The 20,054-nt window shown below is 40.5% G+C and overlaps 1 protein-coding gene across 4 annotated transcripts in view; it reads left to right on the forward strand.

Annotated features, from left to right (window-relative positions):
• FCHO2 (FCH and mu domain containing endocytic adaptor 2) overlaps window positions 1-16,301 on the forward strand; it is a 122,571-nt gene extending 106,270 nt beyond the window's left edge. For 3 of the 4 annotated variants that reach the window (XM_019665080.1, XM_019665077.1, XM_019665081.1), the window contains 2 exons: window positions 2,968-3,132; window positions 3,405-5,860. In XM_019665080.1, coding sequence (XP_019520625.1) covers window positions 2,968-3,132; window positions 3,405-3,427 — 188 coding nt within the window. In that variant the 3' untranslated portion in view covers window positions 3,428-5,860. Of the gene's footprint in view, window positions 1-2,967; window positions 3,133-3,404; window positions 5,861-15,660 lie in introns of those variants that run through there. The other variant, XM_019665078.1, reaches the window with a different exon arrangement.
• Window positions 16,302-20,054: the final 3,753 nt, after the last annotated feature.

Here is a 20,054-nt window from a genome sequence, read left to right on the forward strand (position 1 = left end):
CCATCTCCGGTGACTCACGGCAGCCCAGCTCCAGGTTGAGCTGTTGTTCAGCATCTTAGCTGTAGAGGACAGTGTCACTGGCCCTCCTGTGGGATCGATCCGAACCAGGGTCCTGCAGCTCAGAGCTGGCGTCCCAAGCCAGCTCTTAACCAACTCGTAACTCGGCTGGCCCTAATTACATTTTCTCTTAATCAAAGGATTATCTTTCCCTCTTTTGAATGCCTAATTAACCTCCAATAACTTTTCCTACTAAGTAGGTTTTGTAGTTCTTCAAGTTTTGCAGAGCTTTTTCTGTTTTACACATTTTAAGCATAATGTGATCAAAACATAAATCATTATCAGTTTTTCTCATAGATATTTCTGCATAAAGGACCAGGAGCATATCTATCTGTATTGTCTGTTCATTTGTACCTGCCATGCCGAGTCAGACTGTTACTAGAGAATCACACATTGGGTGAAATAATCAAGCTAATAATCTATAGTTCCTTTGCTACTGTTTGGTACTGAAAGGTGGCCTGTTTTCAGGTGGCTGACTGTGCTGACTTTTAATGCAGCTATATGGCTTTTGGGGGAACAAAACTGAAAATTTTATTTGAAACTGGAAGTAAACCAGAAATCCTACTTGAATTGAGGGTTTAAACCCAGTTAGCAAGGAAGAAAAGAATGTGTTTTCCCTCTATTTCATAAAACGATATTATTGTAAATATTTACCAAGAAGGGAATTTGTTCTCTCAAAAATAGGACAAATTTTCTAAGTAGATATTTTAATAGTTCCCTCTGCTATTCAGGTATCAGAGTGTCTATGTGAGGAAATGGAAAAATACTATAAATGTGGTTCTGATTTGGTCAGCCTTTAAAAAGAAATATCCAAATTAGAATACTATAAAATAGAAATCTGTTTCTCTCCTGGCGTTATGCCCAGAAGAGGGACGGGAAGTAATTCTGGAGCTTAAGGATTGCCAAGGTGGCTGCTCTTAGCCTGTGGCGAACTTTCACAGAATTGAATTGTGAATCAAGAACAGTACTTGTTTAAGGAGGGTTTGGACAAGGATTAAGAATTAGGCAGCAATTCATCTCCTCTATGGATCTGTGCCACCGGACACAATCGTATAGGGTGGACCAGTGTTACGATATCTTCTTCCAGATTTCTCTCTGTAATGTTCAACTTCTGTGCAAGGATTCATAGAATGTCACTCCTGCCAGCTAGCAATTCTGTCTTTCCCCAACCAGAAACCTGGTAGACTCCTCCTTTCTCCCCTCTAGTTTCCAGCTCCTGAATATCTTACAAATGCATTCCCTCTTTCCTTTCCTTTGCCTAGTTCAGATCCCCTTTTCCTGACACCTAGAGTCCTAGACTATTTTATTGACTTTCAGTTGGCTTTCCTACCTTGCATCTTGCACCTCTCTCCTCTTCTAAAACACTCATCTGAAATGTTTTTGTCTTCCTTATCTTTGGTGGCTCCCTATGGTTATTTTTTATCTTGGCATATAAAGATATTTAGAGCTTATTCCTTGCTACTATTCTAGTCTCATCTTCTGTCCTCCTCCTGTTCTCCAGCTCTTATGGTATAGATGCAGTTCCCTGAAACGCGTCATGCTCTCTCAGGCCTCCAGTCTCTATACCTGTAGTTACCTCTGCCTGAAATACACACCATCACCTCCACCACCATTTTATGTGCTTTTGTGCCCCACGGCTCGAGAGCTCTTTTACAGCATTTATCATATTCATCATAATTATTTGGTTTAGTATTTCTCCCATGCTCTTACGTATGAAGTATGTTGAATAAATGATTATATTGAAAAGAAAGCACCTCAGAAATATCTATTAGACCAGTTAAATTTTAAAATGGTGAATAGAAAATAGTAATGTTGGTGTAGCTCTTCCCCGTCTTAGCTTAGCTGTCTTTCCTTTTTGCCCTTCTCCCACCCCCATGATATGGTACAGCAGTCATTTCCTTTTGACTTTATTCCTACTCATATTCCTCCTAGGGCTTTGACCTGCCCTCAGCTGACTTCCTTCTTCTTTTGATTCACTTCTGCATGCATGTAGCTTAGGAGTCTCAACAGCAAACACCTGTGATATTTGTATTAAGTTAAAGAAAAGAATGGGTGGATTAAGATTATTTACTTGGGCGGGCCGAGGGGCGTGTTGGTTAAGAGCTGGCTTGGGACGCCAGAGGACCCGGTACGGATCCCACATAAGAGGGACAGTGACACTGCCCTCTACAGCTAAGATGCTGAACAACAGCTCAACCTGGAGCTGGGCTGCTGTGAGTTGCCAGCGACGGCGTAGGCTGCAGCCCCTGCTGCAGCGGGTTGCCATGGGCTACCGTGTGTAGCCAGCAGCCAGCGAGAGCGGCCATTCAGAAGCCATCGACTGATCTGCCTCGCCTGGGAAGAGTGCAATGATGGTGCCAACTTGGGCCAGTGAAGCAACTAGAATGAAGAACAAAAGGACAGCAACTTGTCTGTTCCCCTTCCCCTGATTCCCCAGCGCTGTACCCATCCCCCAATTCCCCAATAAAAATCTTTTTTAAAAAAATTATTTACTTAACGAAAATTCAGATCCACTAGTAAAGTCTGATTTGGAAACAGGATGATGATTCATTTACTGCACGCATTTCATGAATTTGGCATGGGACTGGTAATACAGAGGGTGCCAAGAAAATGTATACACATTTTAAGAAAGGGAAAACTATTAAAATTGTAACAGTCAATATATACCAATAACAAAAGATGAATACAAGTCACGTTTGACTTCTGCAATTACAAGAGGTGCTCAAAGTGGTTACCATCAGCGTCCAGACACTTCTGATTACAGCAAACTACTGCTTGAGCAACACTGACCAAAGTGTCCACTTGTATACATTTTTTTGGCACCCCTGGTAGTTTAGCTTACTTGCTCATTTGAATTTTTTAGTATGAAACGTGTTACCCTATGTAAGTTCTTTATTCTTTTCCTTGTAGGTTCTGGGTCCCTTAGAGCAAAATTTGATCTTTCAGATGGACCCAGTAAACCCACAACACTTGCAGTGCAATTCTTCAGCGAGGGCAGTACCCTCTCAGGAGTGGACATTGAACTTGTAGGCACTGGTTATAGGCTTTCCTTAGTAAAGAAGCGGTTTGCCACTGGTAAGTTGGGAGAGTTCAAGCCTTTTAATGCACGTGGGGAATATCTCTATTCTAGTCTAAAGGCATGGAAGTTTTTTCTTTGACCTTTGGTACAAGGTGCCAGGTAGAGACTGGGAAAGAGTCCCCATGGTCAATATAGCCGAACAGCTTGATCTGATTCTGATGTATTGTAAACAGCAGATGGGAACTGGGGATCTGTATCTCTAACCACAGCAAAAGTCCTTTGAATTCTTTGAAATTGTAATTGCAAAGGTCTACTTGGTGTTTTTCAGGACGATACCTGGCGGATTGTTGATGGACCTAGGAAAGTGGTTGGCTCAAGGGAGTAGTACAAACCTGCCATTCTGCATTATTTGTTCTTTACAAACACTATTCTAACTTGTCTTATGCCTGTGAAACAGACATATTTGAGAGCTGACTACAAATATTAAATTGCACCTTTGAAGTGAGTCATTGAAAGAAATAGCACTGAAATGATTTTCAACGCTGTAAATGATCAACTGCAATATTCAAGAAGCACATTGAGTTTCAGTAAAACAGTTTTCATAGGCTGAAATTTTAAATTCAGTGTCTATATTGAAAAAAGGGGTTAGAGTGGAATATCAGGCCTAAAATTTCAGGAGAGCAAGCACAAAATAATTTAGCTTTCCATAAATTTTTAGAGTCAGAGATAGTTTTGAAATTTCATGTTTGCTATTGAATGGATATAAACATAACGTGAAATCTAAGCTTTGGATAATGTTAATTTAGAACACTCAATCAAATTGAGTTATGTGCCATAAAGTAATCAGACCAGAGTTCGAGTTGTATGCAAAAAATTTATCATTTGATTCTTATAAACATATAACTGTAAATGGTGTTTTATATGATTTTTTAATCCTCAAGTGCAATGTGTTTTAAAATAAGCTTGCAAAAGACAGCAGAGAAATTTACTTCTGCAGTTAGTAACTTTATAGAAGTTGTGATTGTTTTGATGAATTAATGCTGTAGAGTTAATTTATTTTTATATGGATTGCATAATGTGTGCCTTTTAAAACAATAACAAAAACCAGAAATGTGCCTATCCAGTTTGTGTTCATTAATGTGCCTCACTGTTTTCTCACAGTCTGGATGTCCTATTCAGAATCTTATGGTGGTCAAGCATTTTTACAAGATAATTGCAATTTTTATAAATAACTTTGGCTGGAATTGAGAAGGGAATTCAGAATAACTAAAGGATAATTATCCTTAAGAACCGCGGCACACTTCTTTAGTGAAACACGGTAGCCACTAGAAAGAGAAATATATCTAATAGCTTATGTTTACAGGGAAAAACATTACTTTTAAATATTCGACCTTAACCTATCAAAAAGTATGTAAATCTTAAAACAAATTCTGAAAAACTATAATGGTAAATTGGAAACTGGTAAATTAGAAACTTTAACTCTCAATTTAGCATTTCCCTCCACTCTGTTTATCAGTGGAAAGTATACATATTTTTACTGAATGTGTTGTGACCATGAATTTTGTAGTATTTTGTGAGGAACACATTTTAGAAAAGATTATTTTTGGCATTAGAGAAGTCTGCCATTTGTTTTCATTTCAACAATTGGAAAAATTACCAATTTGTATGTTTTTATTATTTAATTGCCACCTGCTAAAAATAGGGCAGTTATTTAAAGTGATGGATTGGGTTAAGCATTTCTTAAACTACTAATATTAAATAGTAAAAATCTTTAACTTTATAGCAAATCTGATTAATTGAAGGCATTAAATATTTTGGACAAAGTTTCATAATTTACAAATGGGAATTTTATTTATAAGGATAAATACCAGTGTCTTGCATTTTGCATAGAAGTGATAAATTGTGTTATATATATGATAATTTATATAAAACCACTAATTGTTCTGTTAAGCTTTACAAAAAATAAAACCCCTATTTCTAGACATTTATGTAACGTCTTGCTCTACTAAATACAGCAGAAAATCTACTCATTAGCAATATATATAACACAATATGTAATTTTTTATATATTCAGTGTTAGCCCAATTCTAAATTTAGATTTGACTAAAGTAATACATAAGACAATATGCTAAAATGTTCATCTTTACTAAATAGCAAGCAAAATTAGAAATTCTAACTCTTACTATATTGTGCTTTTTAAAATGCCAATTACAGTCCCTTACTGGAATCCTAACTATAACTGCATTGCAGTCAAACAGGTTTTATTGAGCAGTTAATATTTTATTATTGGAATTCAGACACCATTATACTCACCATGTTGGTTTTTAATTATTACCTAAAAATGTACAAATTAGTGAAAAGGTTAAACTTCTGCACTTTCTTAATTACCACAGTCTTCATACCAAGTGTCAATATATAAATTTGTATTGGGTGCAGGTTACAATTTTGAAGCCATATGAGTTTATATATATATATTTTTTTTTTTCATTTAAAACCCAGTAATGGTGTAAAAAAAGACCAGTAGATTTTCAATGGGAAATGTATTTAGCAAGCTGGTTCTTGCTTATGTATAGTGATAAACTTTGTAGCTGTCTCTTTAACCAAGAATTTGTATAAACACAGAACTCTAACATGTGAGTTTTTAAGAATTATTTACTACTTTGAGTTGTAATTAGAACAATGCAAATCTATCTTACAAAATTTTGTAAATATTTTTGATTTTCTCATAAAATGTAAATTTTACACAAAAGTTGTACCATTAATAAACATGTAATATATAATTTATCAGTTAGTTTATGTGTCTTTGTACTCCTAGTGATAGTAATAGCCATGTCATTGATGTTAGGACAAGCAAACTAGGTAAGGAAGGATAATTGATTTTGAACTTGGTATCACCCTTTAGACAGGCATATAGATCTATCTCTTAAATTACCAACCTGTGCCATAACTATTTCAGGTTTTATTCTGGCACTTGAACTTAACATTATTATACAAAACTTAAAATTTGATTATCCTTCAAACCTATGTAAATTCTCAAAACTTCTCAGGTATTTTTCCAACCATTATACACCAGCCCTCACTGTTTGTCAACCTTTCAAGCAAGCCAAAAATCAGCATCATTATTATTAGTCACTAGAAAATGTATTTTCAAAATCCATTTCCTTTTTTTAAACACAAATCTCAACTCTAATCGCTGACCAGAAAAAGGCCTAATTAAGTTATATATTTTCTTTCTTGTTTACATTAGCCCTAAATGTATTTCTGTTTAATTTCCATTAGTAACCTCTAATACAACCATAATACCAATAAGCAATGATCAACCAGTTACTACCACCAATCAAGTTTCATAGCTTTGTAACACAGCTACTCCTACAGCCTCCTCACTAAAAAATCCAGCATCTCCAGTATCATAAATTACTCAATCTCCTAATCTATTAAATTTAAATACAATCTTCACCTCATCGTCCTTCAAAATACATGAAACTACTATAGCCTCCATCTACAACCCTGAGAAAAATATTCCTAAAAAGTTATATTAGAAACTCAAAACTCAGGATATCGCCCAATAACCATAGCTATTATGGTAACCAAAAACTACCAGCATTCCCCCCAAATGAATTTTAAAACAATTAAACTTAAAAAAGAGCCACAAAAATTTATTATACCACAAACAATTGCACTTATAGTCAACCCTAAACCACCATAAATAAATGAAGGTCTTGAAGAAAAACCTATAAAACTTAACTATAATGCTGGCAGAGTGGCGCATTGGTTAAGAGTTGGCTTGGGACGCCAGCTCTGAGCAGCAGGGCCCCGGTTCGGATCCCACATGGGGGCCAGTGACACTGCCCTCTACAGCTAAGATGGTGAACGACAGCTGGACCTGGAGCTGGGCTGCCTTGAGTCTCTGGCGACGGCATAGGCTGCAGTGGAGCTGCAGTGGGCTGCCATGAGCTACTGTGAGTGGCCGGCAGCTGCCGTGAGCGGCTGTCCAGGGGCCGGAGACCAATCTGCCTCACCCAGGAAGAGCGCAATGATAATACCAACATGGGCCAGTGAAGCGACGTCTTCCACAACTAGACTGAAGAACAAAAGGAAAGCAGCTTTTCTGTTCCCCTTCCCCGATTCTCCAACACTGTTCCCCTCCCCAAATTCCCTAATAAAAATGTTTTTAAAAAACCACTATAAACATAGTAGTTAAAATATAATATGTATCATCATTCTCACATGAAATTTAACCATGACTAATGACATGAAAAGTCACTGTATTTCAACTATAAGAATATTAATGACCAACATCTGTAAATCCCACCCACTAATTAAAGTTATTAATAACTTATTCATTGATTTCCTAGCCTCATTAAATATTTCATCATGATGAAATTTTGACTCCCTTATAGGAATCTGCTTGATTTTACAAATACATTTATACATCAGATACAATAACCACCTTCTCTCTAACCCACATCTGCTGAAATGTGGACTACAAATGAATTATTTGATACCTACACATACCAACAGAGCACCCATATTTATTGTCTTATTCATTCATGTAGGACAAGGCCTATACTATGGATTTTATACCTTCCTAGAAACATGAACCATTGGAATCATCTTATTCGCAGTAATAGCTACAGCATTTATAGGCTACTTTCTACCATGAGGTCAGAGGTGCAACAGTTCTCACAAATCTCTCAGCCATCCTCTACATTGGCACTAGTCTAGTCGAATGAATCAGGATTCTCAGTTGACAAAGCTACACTTAGAACCTGATTCTCCACCTTCCACTTCATCCTATTAATATTTGTTATTGCAGCCTAGTAATTATTCACCTACTATTAATGAAACAGGGTCAAATAATCTTTCAAGAATTTCATCTGACAAAATTCCATTTCACCCCTACTATACAATCAGATATTCTAGGACATTGATTTGTAATTCTAGTCCTAGCCATACTAGTCCTATTCTCACCCAGTCTTCTAGGAGACCAACAGGTGTATACCAGTTAATCCTCTTAATACTCAACCACACATTAAACCAGAATATTTCCTGTTTGCCTATGCGATCTTAGGATCCATCCTCAATAAATTAGGTGGCATATTAGCTCGAGTCTTCTCTATTCTAATTCTAGCAATTATCTCAATACTTCTTACATCAAAACAACAAAGCATAAATATTCCGCCCTCTCAGCCAGTGTGTATTCTAGTAGCAGACCTACTAACAACAGAAATTGGGAGGCAACCAGTTGAACACCCATTTATCACCATTGGTCAACTTGCATCAGTCTTATATTTTCTTCTTGTAACTTGTGCGCCTCACAAGCCTCACAAGCTTAATTGAAAATAACCTAAAATGAAGAACTTCGTAGTATATTTAATACTCTGGTCTTGTAGACCAGAAAAGGTGAAAAATCTCCCAAAGTCATCAAGGAAGAAGCTCCAGCGCCGCCATCAGCACTCAAAGCTGAAATTCTACTTCAACTATTCCCTGAAAGTTGCACATGAACAGTGAAACATTGTCACATACTGTGTTTGTATTAAAAACAAACTGTAGGCTATTCCATTGCTATGTCTTCGTGCGTCACATAACCTACCCTATTACAATGTATTAGTACCTACATGCTTGGTACGTTTACCCCATGCATATAAGCAAGCACATCAATCTCTGAATATTACATAATACATAGAATGATTTTATTGTATATAAAGTTCTCTTCCATATGGTTATTCATAAACCAATAGGTAATAATTGATATTATATAGGACATAATATTGATTGTACATTCCCCAGTAAGTCATATCAGCTCTAGTCACCATGCTTATCACAACAACTTTCCTTAATCACCAAACTTAGAGAAACCAGCAACCCATCTACAAATGTGCCCCTCTTCTCACTCCAAGTCTATATAACATGGGGGTTTCTAGACCTGAACTATATCTGGCATCTGGGTCTTCAGAACCATCTTACCTAAAATCCCCACTCTTTCCTCTTTAATAAGACATCTTGATGGACTAATGACTAATCATTCCATGCTCACACACAGCTGAGTTGTCACACATTTGGTATGTAATTTGGTGGGGGGATGCAGTGACAGCTATAGCCATCTAGACCTTAACATAGCCAAGCAACTTGTAATTGAGCTTATATGGAGTATTATTTACCAACAGTAACCAAAAGGTGTTATTTAGTCAATGCTTACAGGACATAAGAAAATTACACATACAGTAGTCACCCCATTATCCACAGGGGATATACGTCCCAAGACCCCCTAGGGGATGCCTGAAATTGCAGGCAGTACCAAACCCTATAAATACTGTTTTTTCCTATACATACGTACCTATGATAAAGTTCAATTTATAAATTAGGCAAAATAAGAGGTTAACAATAATAAAATGAAACAATTATAACTATACTGCAATAAAAGTTATGTGAATGTCTTTGGGGCCATTATTAAATAAAATCCTGAACACAAGCACTGCAATACTACAACAGTCGATCTGATAATCAGGATGGCTACTATGTGATTATCAGGCGAGTAGTTTGTACAGCGTGGATGTGCTGGACAAAGGGATCCTTCATGTCCTGGGTGGGATGGAGTGGGACGGTGCGAGGTTTCCTCACACTATTTAGCATGGCACGCAATTTAAAACTTATAAACTGTTCATTTCTGAATTTTTCCATTTAATATTTTTAGACTGCAGTTGACCACAGGTAACTGAAACCTTGGAAAGGAAAATCGTGGACAAGGGGGACTACTGTACCTATACACATATGTTCATCAAATAAAGATTAACTTAGCAAACTTCCCTTAACTTCTGTAGACTTTATATGTTTATTAATAATCTTGACAAATCCCCCCCAAAGAAGACTAAAATATAACTATATAAAAGCCTACTTCCCCCATTCTATAATAAATAAGTAACAAGACATTTTAGCCAAGATATTTAAGTAAAAATTTCAAACACCAAAATTCTAACTTTCTAAATCTATGGCTAGAAAAACTTACCAGTAATTTAAATTACTTTCACAAATACTAGCATGCTACTTAAATTCATAAAACTTCAATGGACAGGGATCCCATAGGTCTAATTTGTTAATGTAGCTTCATAAATAAAGATACTGAGAATGCCTAGATGAGTTGACTAATTCCATAAACATGCAGGTTTGGTCACAACCTTTCTATTAATTCTTATCAAAATTACACATGCAAATAAGTATCTGCATCCCAGTGAAAATGGCCTCTAGATCAGTGACTGAAAGGAGCCAGCATCAAGCACACGAACAATAGCTCATAGCGCCTTGCATCCCACTCCCACAATGATAATATCATCTATTGTATTATCGTTAGGAGGCCTCCCACCACTTCCTGGGGGTTTACCTAAATGAATGACTAGGCAAGAAAAAACAAAAGTGGAGTGATGTTACCAGGATTTAGCAGTGCTAAAAATGAAGCCATGAACTAAAGTTGGACTAAACTTAGCTATGGTTAGTATATTTTATGTCCGCCACCACAGTCAAACGATTAACCCGAATTAGTAAGATTTTCGGCATAAAGTATGTTAAAAATAGTTTCATAATAAAGTTTTAATTAGGCTGTAAAAAGCTACAGCTAAAATAAAAAGCTATGGAAGTGCCTTTATTATTATTCTTACTTACCCGATAGCTAAGTCTCAGACTGGGATTAGCTACCCCCCCCCAATGCTTAGCTCTAAATCCAAATAATTATTATAACAAAATTATTCACCAGATAACTAGTAGCAATAGCCTGAAACTCACAAGATTTGGTGGTGCATTACATCCCTCTAGAGGAGCCTGTTCTATAATCGATAAACCCCCATAAACCTCACCAGCCCTTGCTAATACAGCCTATCTACCGCCATCTTCCGCAAAGCCTAACAAAGGAAGCCTAGTAAGCGTCCTTAGAACAATGTGTCGAGTATGGGGTGGAAAGAAATGGGCTACATTTTCTACTTCAAGAACATTCAATTTTTCATGAAAGTATTTATGAAATTAAAAACTGAAGGAGAATTTAGCAGTACATTAAAAAGAGACAGCTTAATTGAATTAGAGGCACAACCCTTTAGATACCAAATACAGCCTAAGAGAGTAGTGATAATATCATAGTTGGCCTCAAAGCAGCCTCCAGTTAAGGAAGCACCCAAGCTCAGCAATATACTTATCTTAATTCCCATAATAAAAACTGGCTCCTAACTTCATACTGGATCAGTCCATTAATTAATAGATGCAATACTGTTAAAATGAGTAACAAGGATTATTTCTCTTCACATAAGCTTTTATCAGAACAGATAATCACAGATAGTTAACCATAAAATAAATTTAATAATTGTTTTTAAATCACTTGTTAGCTCAATAATTATTATTACACAGACTACGAAGATCTAAATTTTAATTCCTACATAATTCTACAGTGGACTTAAAGCCAGGATAACCATGATTACTAGAAGTAGATAATTGAGTAGTCCCACCTATAGAAATAATCTGAATACTAATTTTGTCCAAGGATATCCTAACATTCATGAGGTATTCTCTCCTTAGGCCAGAAGACAGATGCCACTTCAGGGAACTTTTATGTATGTATGTATTTATTTATTTATTTTAGCTGAGCCATCCTGCCACCTGTTGGCAGCTCAGTGGGCAGCTCAGCTTGGGCCGTGAATCGAACCGGTGACCCTGTTGCTCAGAGCTCACACTCTTGAGTGAGCTCTTAACCAACTGAGCCACTCGGCCGGCCCTACTTCAGGGAACCTTAATCAGACAACCCTAATATCTACATGATCAGGCTTATACAAATGTTCATAAATTTATTTGTCAAATCATAGCTTCATGCCTATTGTCCTTGAATTGGTTCTACTAAATTATTTCAAAGAATGATCTGCACCTGTAATATAAAATCATTTAAAAAACTAAATATTCAATAGCATTCATATCTTAAGTTAAAGACAGAGTTTCAACCTCTTAATGACAAGCCACAAGTAGATACATCAATGTGATGTATTACTATTATATCAATAATTATAGTATAATTATTTTAATTAAAAATTTCAAGACATTCTTATCCTTCAACTCCAGAACTAAAAACAATTAAAACATTATGCCCCTTAAGAAACAAATTTAACAAAACTTTATTCACTTTTTCCACTTCCCCAACAATAGGATTACCTGTTGTTATTTCTACTTCCAAGCATTATATTTCCCATACCTAACTAATAACTACTTAATTTCCATCCAACAATGACTAATTTAATTTACATCAAAACAGATAGTAGCCATTTACAATTATAAAGGACAGCCTGATCCCTAATACTCATCATATCACTTGTTTTATTTATCGACTCACCAAATCTAGTCGTTCTACCACATTCATTTACACCTACTACACAGCTCTCAATAAATCTAAGAATAGACATTTCCCTATGAGCAGGAACAGTAATTACTGGTTACTGCCACAAAACAAAAGCATCTTTAGCCCATTCTCTGTGCCAGCAGACACCCAACCCATTTATTCTTATATCAGTAATTATTAAAACCATCAGCCTATTTGTTCATCCAGTAGCTTTAACCCTATGACTAACTGCCAACACGATGGCTGACCACCTACTAATTCACTTAATTGGAGGAGCAATCTTAGCCTTAATAAGCATTAGCCCTGTTACAACTTTTATCACGTTTGTTTTTTTGGTCTTACTTGCTATTCTTGAATTTGCAGTAGCTTTAATTCAAGCTTATATACTTACACCACTAGTGAGCCTTTACCCACATGATAAAACTTAATGACCCATCAAACATATAGGCACACCACTTTTTATTGCGCTTTGTTTCACTGACCACAGATGTTGCATTTTTTTTTACAAATTGAAGTCAAGACACTCCACCAGCAAAACCAGTATGACTCACTTTCCTGGGAGGCTTGGCACCGAATCCACAATATCTCCGAGGCCTGCCTGTAGTAAATCCCAGTCCCTGACCACTTGTGGGAGCCCTACACTTACAAGAATCCTCACTCGGAAGGGGTCCTGCCGCTTTTCCCCCAGTGGCAGAGCTGCCATGATGGCGAGATTTGAGCTGCTTTCTGCCACCAACCCTCTTTCACAGGACATGACCCCATTCCCAGGCCCCCCCATTTTCCCAATGGACATCACTTCTCGCACTTCTTTGGGAACAGGTGGAGTCACCTCTTTCTCTCAGGAGTTTGTCCTCCCCCAGAGGGGTCGGGGAGAGTGGGCGTGTCCCTCACTACTTCTTGCTTACCTCTGGCCGCCTCCTCTGTCCATCTTCCCACTTCTCCTGGCTCGTCCTGGTTCCACCACCTTCCACGTGAGACCTCTGGACTGTCTGTATGTATTCTGGCTTTGTCATGGACTAGCCATGTGACTCTACGTGAGCACTGGTTTCCCTGGGCCTCAGTTTCCTTGTGTGTAGAAGAAAGGACAAGTCAGATAGGGTCCAGGCCATCCAACTGTGTTCTGAGGGAGTCCAGCCCATGATTGGACACATTGGGCTCTCCTGGTAAGATTGCATTTGAGCAAAGCGTCTTAGGCTGAAAAAAGATTTTCCACTCCTGAGCTCCAGGGCCCTTCCTGCCCCGGCTTCCTGCGAGTCAGCAGTGCAGTGGGAATCAGGGGTCCTTTAGAGCCTCCGCTCCTCTCTGTTCATCGTTGGCATGACCAGTGCCCTCTGTTCCTTCCCTAACGCAAGTTCCAATTGTCAGCTGACAGGACCGAGGCCCAAGCACGGACCTGCCTGGCCCACCTTTCAGAGTCACCTGGCCAGAGAGTGCTCTCCTACTCGGTGGGCCCTTGCTCTACCAGCAAGCATTCTTCTCCTCCGTGGCCTCAGGGTGGAGGCAGACAGGGAAAGTCATCATTATCAGCCCACTTTGCAGATGAGGAAACAGGCACAGAAAGAAGAAACAAGTTGCCTTGTTCCTGCACGGGGCCAGGATGAGATTTGGGCCTTCTGATTCCCCGTCTGTGTTGCTTTTATTGGCTCCGAAGAGAAACAACTCTGGGGAAAATAGTTGATGCTCCCCAGGTGGCACCCACATAAGGGCATTCACATGGGCAAAGGAAATGCCTCTAAATTGAAAATGCCAGAAAGATCTAAGCAGGTTCAGATGCAGCTGAGTGAGGAAAGCAGGCCCCACTGGGAAAGGCTAGGGTGGAGAGATAATGCCTAAAATGAAACTATCTGCTTGTATAAAAGGGACAGAAATGCTTCCTTCTGTAGGCCAGGGCCAAGAAAAGGGGTATTTTCCCATCCTGTCATCTTCAGTGTATGCTCCTTCTTGCTGAACATGAGTTTCAGCGTTCCTTAGCCCTACCTCCCCCTAAACTCAGAAATACCCCAGAGCAGCTTCCACGAATTCAATCCTTACAGAATTGGACCTGGAGATGTTGTGAGGACTCTATTGCCCTATTTTTAAGTCCCTCCCAGGAAGGGGAGGCCACTGCTTTCCTCAGTAACTCCTGTGGTCTTTATTTGGACTTCTCTGTGTAGAAATGTTTCCATCAATCGAGCCAAATCGCTCAGATGTGGCCTTAGCCACTTCCTCCTCCAGGTCTGTGGGTGGAGCCAGCATCCCACCTGGCATTGTGACCACGCTGAATGGGGAGCCAGGCCCAGGTCTTCCCTCCCCTCAGGAAGCAGCCCGAGTGTCAGGCGGACATCCTTTTCCCATCCAGCAAGCCCTGGGTCTCAGGTCCCTGGTCCAGTGTCTCAGCACATCCCTGTGGGTTATCATGGGACTACTACAGGAAAGATGGATACGAAGAGTGCACTTGCCCCGCCTGAGGGGAGATGGGGAGCATCTGCTGTAGGGAGTCATCAAGGGGCATGGGCCCACTTGGTGGATGCTTTGAATTACATAGCTGCTTCTCCCCACCTCACACCAGAGGACTGTGGTCCTCAGCACCAAGGTTTTCAGACCTTTCCTTCCCTCCTCACTTATACACCCAGTCTCCCCTCATTGCCACTGTTCACTAATCTCCTGATCACTCTGCTCATTCTTTGGTGGTTTTAACCCCTGCATTGCTGCCTCCACTGAGATTACAATTATTGGGTTGTCGGAAAAGTCATGACGTATTTTTTTCTATGTTTTTCGTTGTCAAAATGCGTCATGCCTTTTCCGACAACACAATAGTTATGCTCTACTCGGAGGACTTAACTTGAATATTCATTAGCATCCCTTGGAATATTTGAGAGTTAAGCAGATGACCTAACAGCCAGCTATTGTATCTCTAAGAATTTACCTGATGAGGAACCCACCTCCTATACACATACATTCTCTTTTACTGTGGCTATATCTCTATTTAATTCATTTATGATTTGTATTTTAAATGTGATTTATACTTTTCTCTGGTATTTTTCAATTCCTGGATGTTGAGAGCAATGGGTCTAATTACAAAGAGTATAGAGATCTGAGTGCAGATTTTTCTTTTGCGTAACAGTCAAAGTTTGGATGAAAATAAAACTCATTACAACTCTGGAGTTGGTAATGGGAAGTCAAGTTTGCTCATGATCTGTGAAGTGGTACAATTATTTCCAAGATGCTTTTTCCCTTTCAGTCCTCCTGGTTGGAGCCATAAACCACAGTTGGCTGGCCAGGAATATCAGAAATATGAAGCCGATTGTATTTCTCTGTCTCCAGACCAGTGAGATAGCAGCATCTGATAGACACGTACCAAGTCTATCAGTGGAGTATGTTCTCAGCCGAAACTATTATATTTTCTACCTGGCCAAGTCTTCCAGCTGAGCCAGCAAAAGCTGATCAGGAGCACTAGGTCCCCTGGAGGCCGTGGGGCGCTTGTAGACACAGCCCACTAGCATCCATCCCTGTGTACAGAGAAGTGGTGGCGCTGACTGCTGGGAGGCTGCAGGGGCTGTGGCTGGCACTTTACCCAATTTCCCTGGACCGCAGAATCATGCAGACTCCCAGAGAACTCCACTCCACCAAGCTCTCAACTCCTACGGCAACCAATTACTCAACTGCTTGTACCAGGATTTGCACCTCCCTCTCCCAGGACCCTACAGGAAAGAGATGCGTGCAGCTTACTGTTAGACTAGTTCTCCTTTTCCTCTGTTCATCCTTATACATCCTCCTCTCTAAGAGAGGAGAAAGACAAACAAAACACATTGTTCTGGTCTTCTGAGAATGCAAACTAGATTGGGGAGGTTTGCAGGATTCTATTATAGCGTGGTATTTGTTATTTCACTTTATACAGTTGGATTATATGTATTTTGTAAACTAGTTTAAATCTTTTTTGAACTATGTAGTGTTTGAATAAATCAATGAAACTATAGAAATGTGTATGCATATATGGCGGGGGGGGGTCGCGTTTGGTTCCTCAGAACCTCTCTTCTGACTGTCAGCGACATCTCCTCACAGCTCTCTCTGCTGCTGGAGAAACAGATTAACAACTGTATTTTAAGCCTTTGAAGGGTAGCAGAATATGCCACTCCAAAATGTGACTAGGAGCTCAGGACCTACCACCCCAAAATGTGCCACTTTGACATATTGATTATTTTGAGCTGTAGGCACTTGAAAATGCAGAGAGAAGTGTTCTCTGAGCTTCCCTTATCTGCCTAAATACAGACCCACCAAAAGGAGCTCAATTTCATAAATCCCCTCTCGGGGGGTTTCATCAACCAGAGAGGATTGACCCTTATCACAACAGAGGGGACTAGAAGTCCATACCGCACCCCGACAAACTTCATCACAAACCACGCATATGATAGGTCCCATCTTTTCTTCTAAGGACCCATTCAGCTTTCCTAAAAATCAGTCACTCTCCCATAAACGGCTGCCATCGCCCCTCCCCTTTCCCTGTTAAGATGGTGTTTGTTCTTAGCCACCTACCTCCGTGGGTTACTCATTTCTCCCTGGGCGTCTCCCATGTATCTATGAGTTATCCATGTTAGTCAACTTCTGTTTTTTTCTTTTGTTAATCTCTTTTATTACAAGGTTTCGACCAAGAACTCAGAGGAGTAGGAAGAAAATTTTCTTTCCTCCCCCTACACTTCGCTGATGGGTTGAGGTAGTTCTGAGCTACGCCTCGGCAAGAAGTATCTAGGGCCCTCAAGGAAGAACTCATCACAAAGGAGGGGAGCCTAGAATGATGACTTGGGTCCAATGTCAGGGCCAAGTCACCATGAAGGGAGAACTGGTATTGGCACAGCAGGAGGTTAGGACTTGAAGCCCTTTGACCAAAGCCATTCTACTTTATTAGGAACCAAGCACTTGAGAACAAATTAAAGAGCTATAACCCTGGATGCCAAGCCAGGGGCATTCTCGGTGGAGCACACTTGGCTAAGGGTTTACCCGTAGTTGCTTCTCTTGAAGAACCATGCTAGCCAGTCAGGGATCTGAACCATCAGGGGTGTCACCAGGACAGAGGAAAGGGCTCGCTAGGCTTTGGGTCACCTGCTAGAATAGTCATATAGAAAGCGAGTCCAAGAGCAAAATGGAGTTGGGTTGCCAGGCATTGCTAAAGGCTCTTCTTCAGTTTGGGGAACGCTGATTTACACAGATAGCAATAGGTTTTCAAGTTGTGCCTTTCACCAGAAGCACTCATCTACAGAGACACGGGCTCAGAACAGCAAGTAAAGGCAGTATTGCCAGACGGGTATGATGAAAAGTCACAGACTTGGAAATTTAGGGTATCAGAAAGTGACACTGAATGATAGGTCACAGAATCTAAACTACACAAGAAGGAAGTGAAGAAAGGAGATGAGAGTCAGCTGGTGCAAGCGAAGGGTCCAGAGTAAAGGATAGTTGTAGCAGGAATGGTTGGATAAGCGAGATGGAGGGAGATGCTTCAATTCCCGCTTCTGCAGGAGGAGCCGTTTCGGGTCATGGCTGGTCCAGTGTGAGGTGGTGGGAGGGACCAGCTGAGGTCGACGGGAGAGGAAGGACTTGGAGATGAGAAGGCCACATGTCAGCTGGGTCACCCAGGTGAGGTTCAAAGCACCCAGGATTAAAGCAGGTTTGAAATGGAAGAGACTTGAGCAGCAGGTGCCAAAACCTGAGCTAGACAATTAGAGACCTGGAATGTCATGGATAACAGCGACAGAAGGGGCAGAGGGTGACACGGTGGCTTAAACAGCAAAGAGTTGAGAAGTAGTCTCAAAGGGATAATAAATAACGATGCTTGTGATTAGTGCCCTGAGTGAAAAATACCAGGTGCTCTGAAAATAACAGGGGGGGCATGGGGAGCTGGGGCTTATTTAGATTAGGGGGTCTCTCTGGGGAAATGACATTTAATTGGAGAATTAAAGAGTGAATAGGAATTTGTGAGCTTGCCCTTGGATGACTCTAAATTGACATTGAAAAACAGCCATAGACCTCCCGTGTGCAATGAAAAAGGATGAAGTGGGCAGGCTCACCTCTGAGAAAGAAGCATGGTGCTTCAGACCCACCTCTGCCACTTTCTGGCCAGGTAATGTAGGAGCTGCCCACCGTCGCTGTGCATCTGTAACACCGGGCACTTCAGTACTTACCGCATCGGCTTGTTATGAAATGCAAATGAAAAGACGTGTGCATCATTAAACAACAAATGGGTGGTTTTGCGTAGGGGTTAGCTGTTATCATTACTTAGGAGCAAATATTTCTCCTGGAATTGCATCCGAGCACGAATCTCAGCAGGTCTTTCTCTCCGTATTCATTTAATCCTTTCAATAACCCCGTCAGGTAGGTTAACAAGAAAAAAACCCCAAAGAAGTTTTCTTTCTCTTCTTCCTGAATCAACACTGCCTTAAGCCTTGGCTTTACCTGCATTCTCTGGCTGTGACAAGGGGCCTTTGTTAAAATCTGGGGCATTCAGGAGGTAGTTTCCTGCCAAACTGCCTTCTAATTTATCAGACTCCCACCGCTCAGGTGTTCAGGTCCCTATTGCTTTACTTTTGAGGCCAGCAGTTGCTGTGGGAGAAGCCAAAGGTTCAAGTGCGTGACTGTGAGGAGATGCCCAATGCCACTCAGGCTGCAGCCCACCCACCAGCCCCCAGCTGGGTGCTGGGGTCCACATATACAGCACCCCAGCAGTCAGCCTGCTCCCAGGCCAGGCCATTTTGAGAGCCATTTCCAAGTGTCTCAGACAGGTTACCACATCTGATTCTAAAACAGGTAAGTTACCTGTATGAATAATGTGAAAAGGATTCTACCCTACCATGCACGTTATCAGCAAGCTGTTTGAATGAGGCAGGAAATACTATAAACCTTTTCTTTCTTTTTCTGATTTATTTTCATATTTATTTCACCTTGCTGTATTTTGGGAGCTCTGTAAGCACATCTGAATCTTTTTTGTCAGCTGGGAAGTGCAGAGCCAGAACCAAGGGTGAAGTGATGGAACCAGGAGAGGTGGGGCAGGTAGAGCCCTGGACCACTGACTGGCTGGGGGAGCACCTCGGCAGGGCCCCCACATATCCCTCCAGGGACACCAGCACCAGCAAGGCGCCTTGCAGAAGTTTCGGTGGCTAGAAACGGTGGTGAAGCAGAGGTAGAACGACAGAGCAGAAAACACAGGGTGACCCTCTGGGTGGCTAGTTTTTGAGATCATGTGACACACACCTTTGAGGACTCCAGAAATACCTGGGAAAATGTGCCGCAGGGAAAAGCCATTGAGCTGGCAGTGGCTCAAGCCGTCGCAAATTGAGCACTGGAAGTCAACGTGGCCTCATTTCGTTCTCACTGCGACTCCCGATTTCACTCCTCTTCTGTCTCTTCACCTGCCCCATGGACTCAGCGTATCAGCCTTCCTGAAGGTTGTGGGAAAGGAGCTACAGATGGAAGACGAGGTGAGTAGTCACAAGCTAAAGAGAAATATATTTATTGATGGCCCACCAAGTGCCAGAAATTATTCTTCAAGACATCATTTCAGGTAGGTCTGCTTATTCCCATATTACATTTCTTTTTTTTTTTTTTTTGGCTGAGCCATCCTGCTACCTGTTGGCAGCTCAGCAGCTG

The sequence above is a fragment of the Hipposideros armiger genome, unplaced genomic scaffold (genome assembly GCF_001890085.2).
Source record: "Hipposideros armiger isolate ML-2016 unplaced genomic scaffold, ASM189008v1 scaffold_432, whole genome shotgun sequence".
NCBI lineage: Eukaryota > Metazoa > Chordata > Mammalia > Chiroptera > Hipposideridae > Hipposideros > Hipposideros armiger.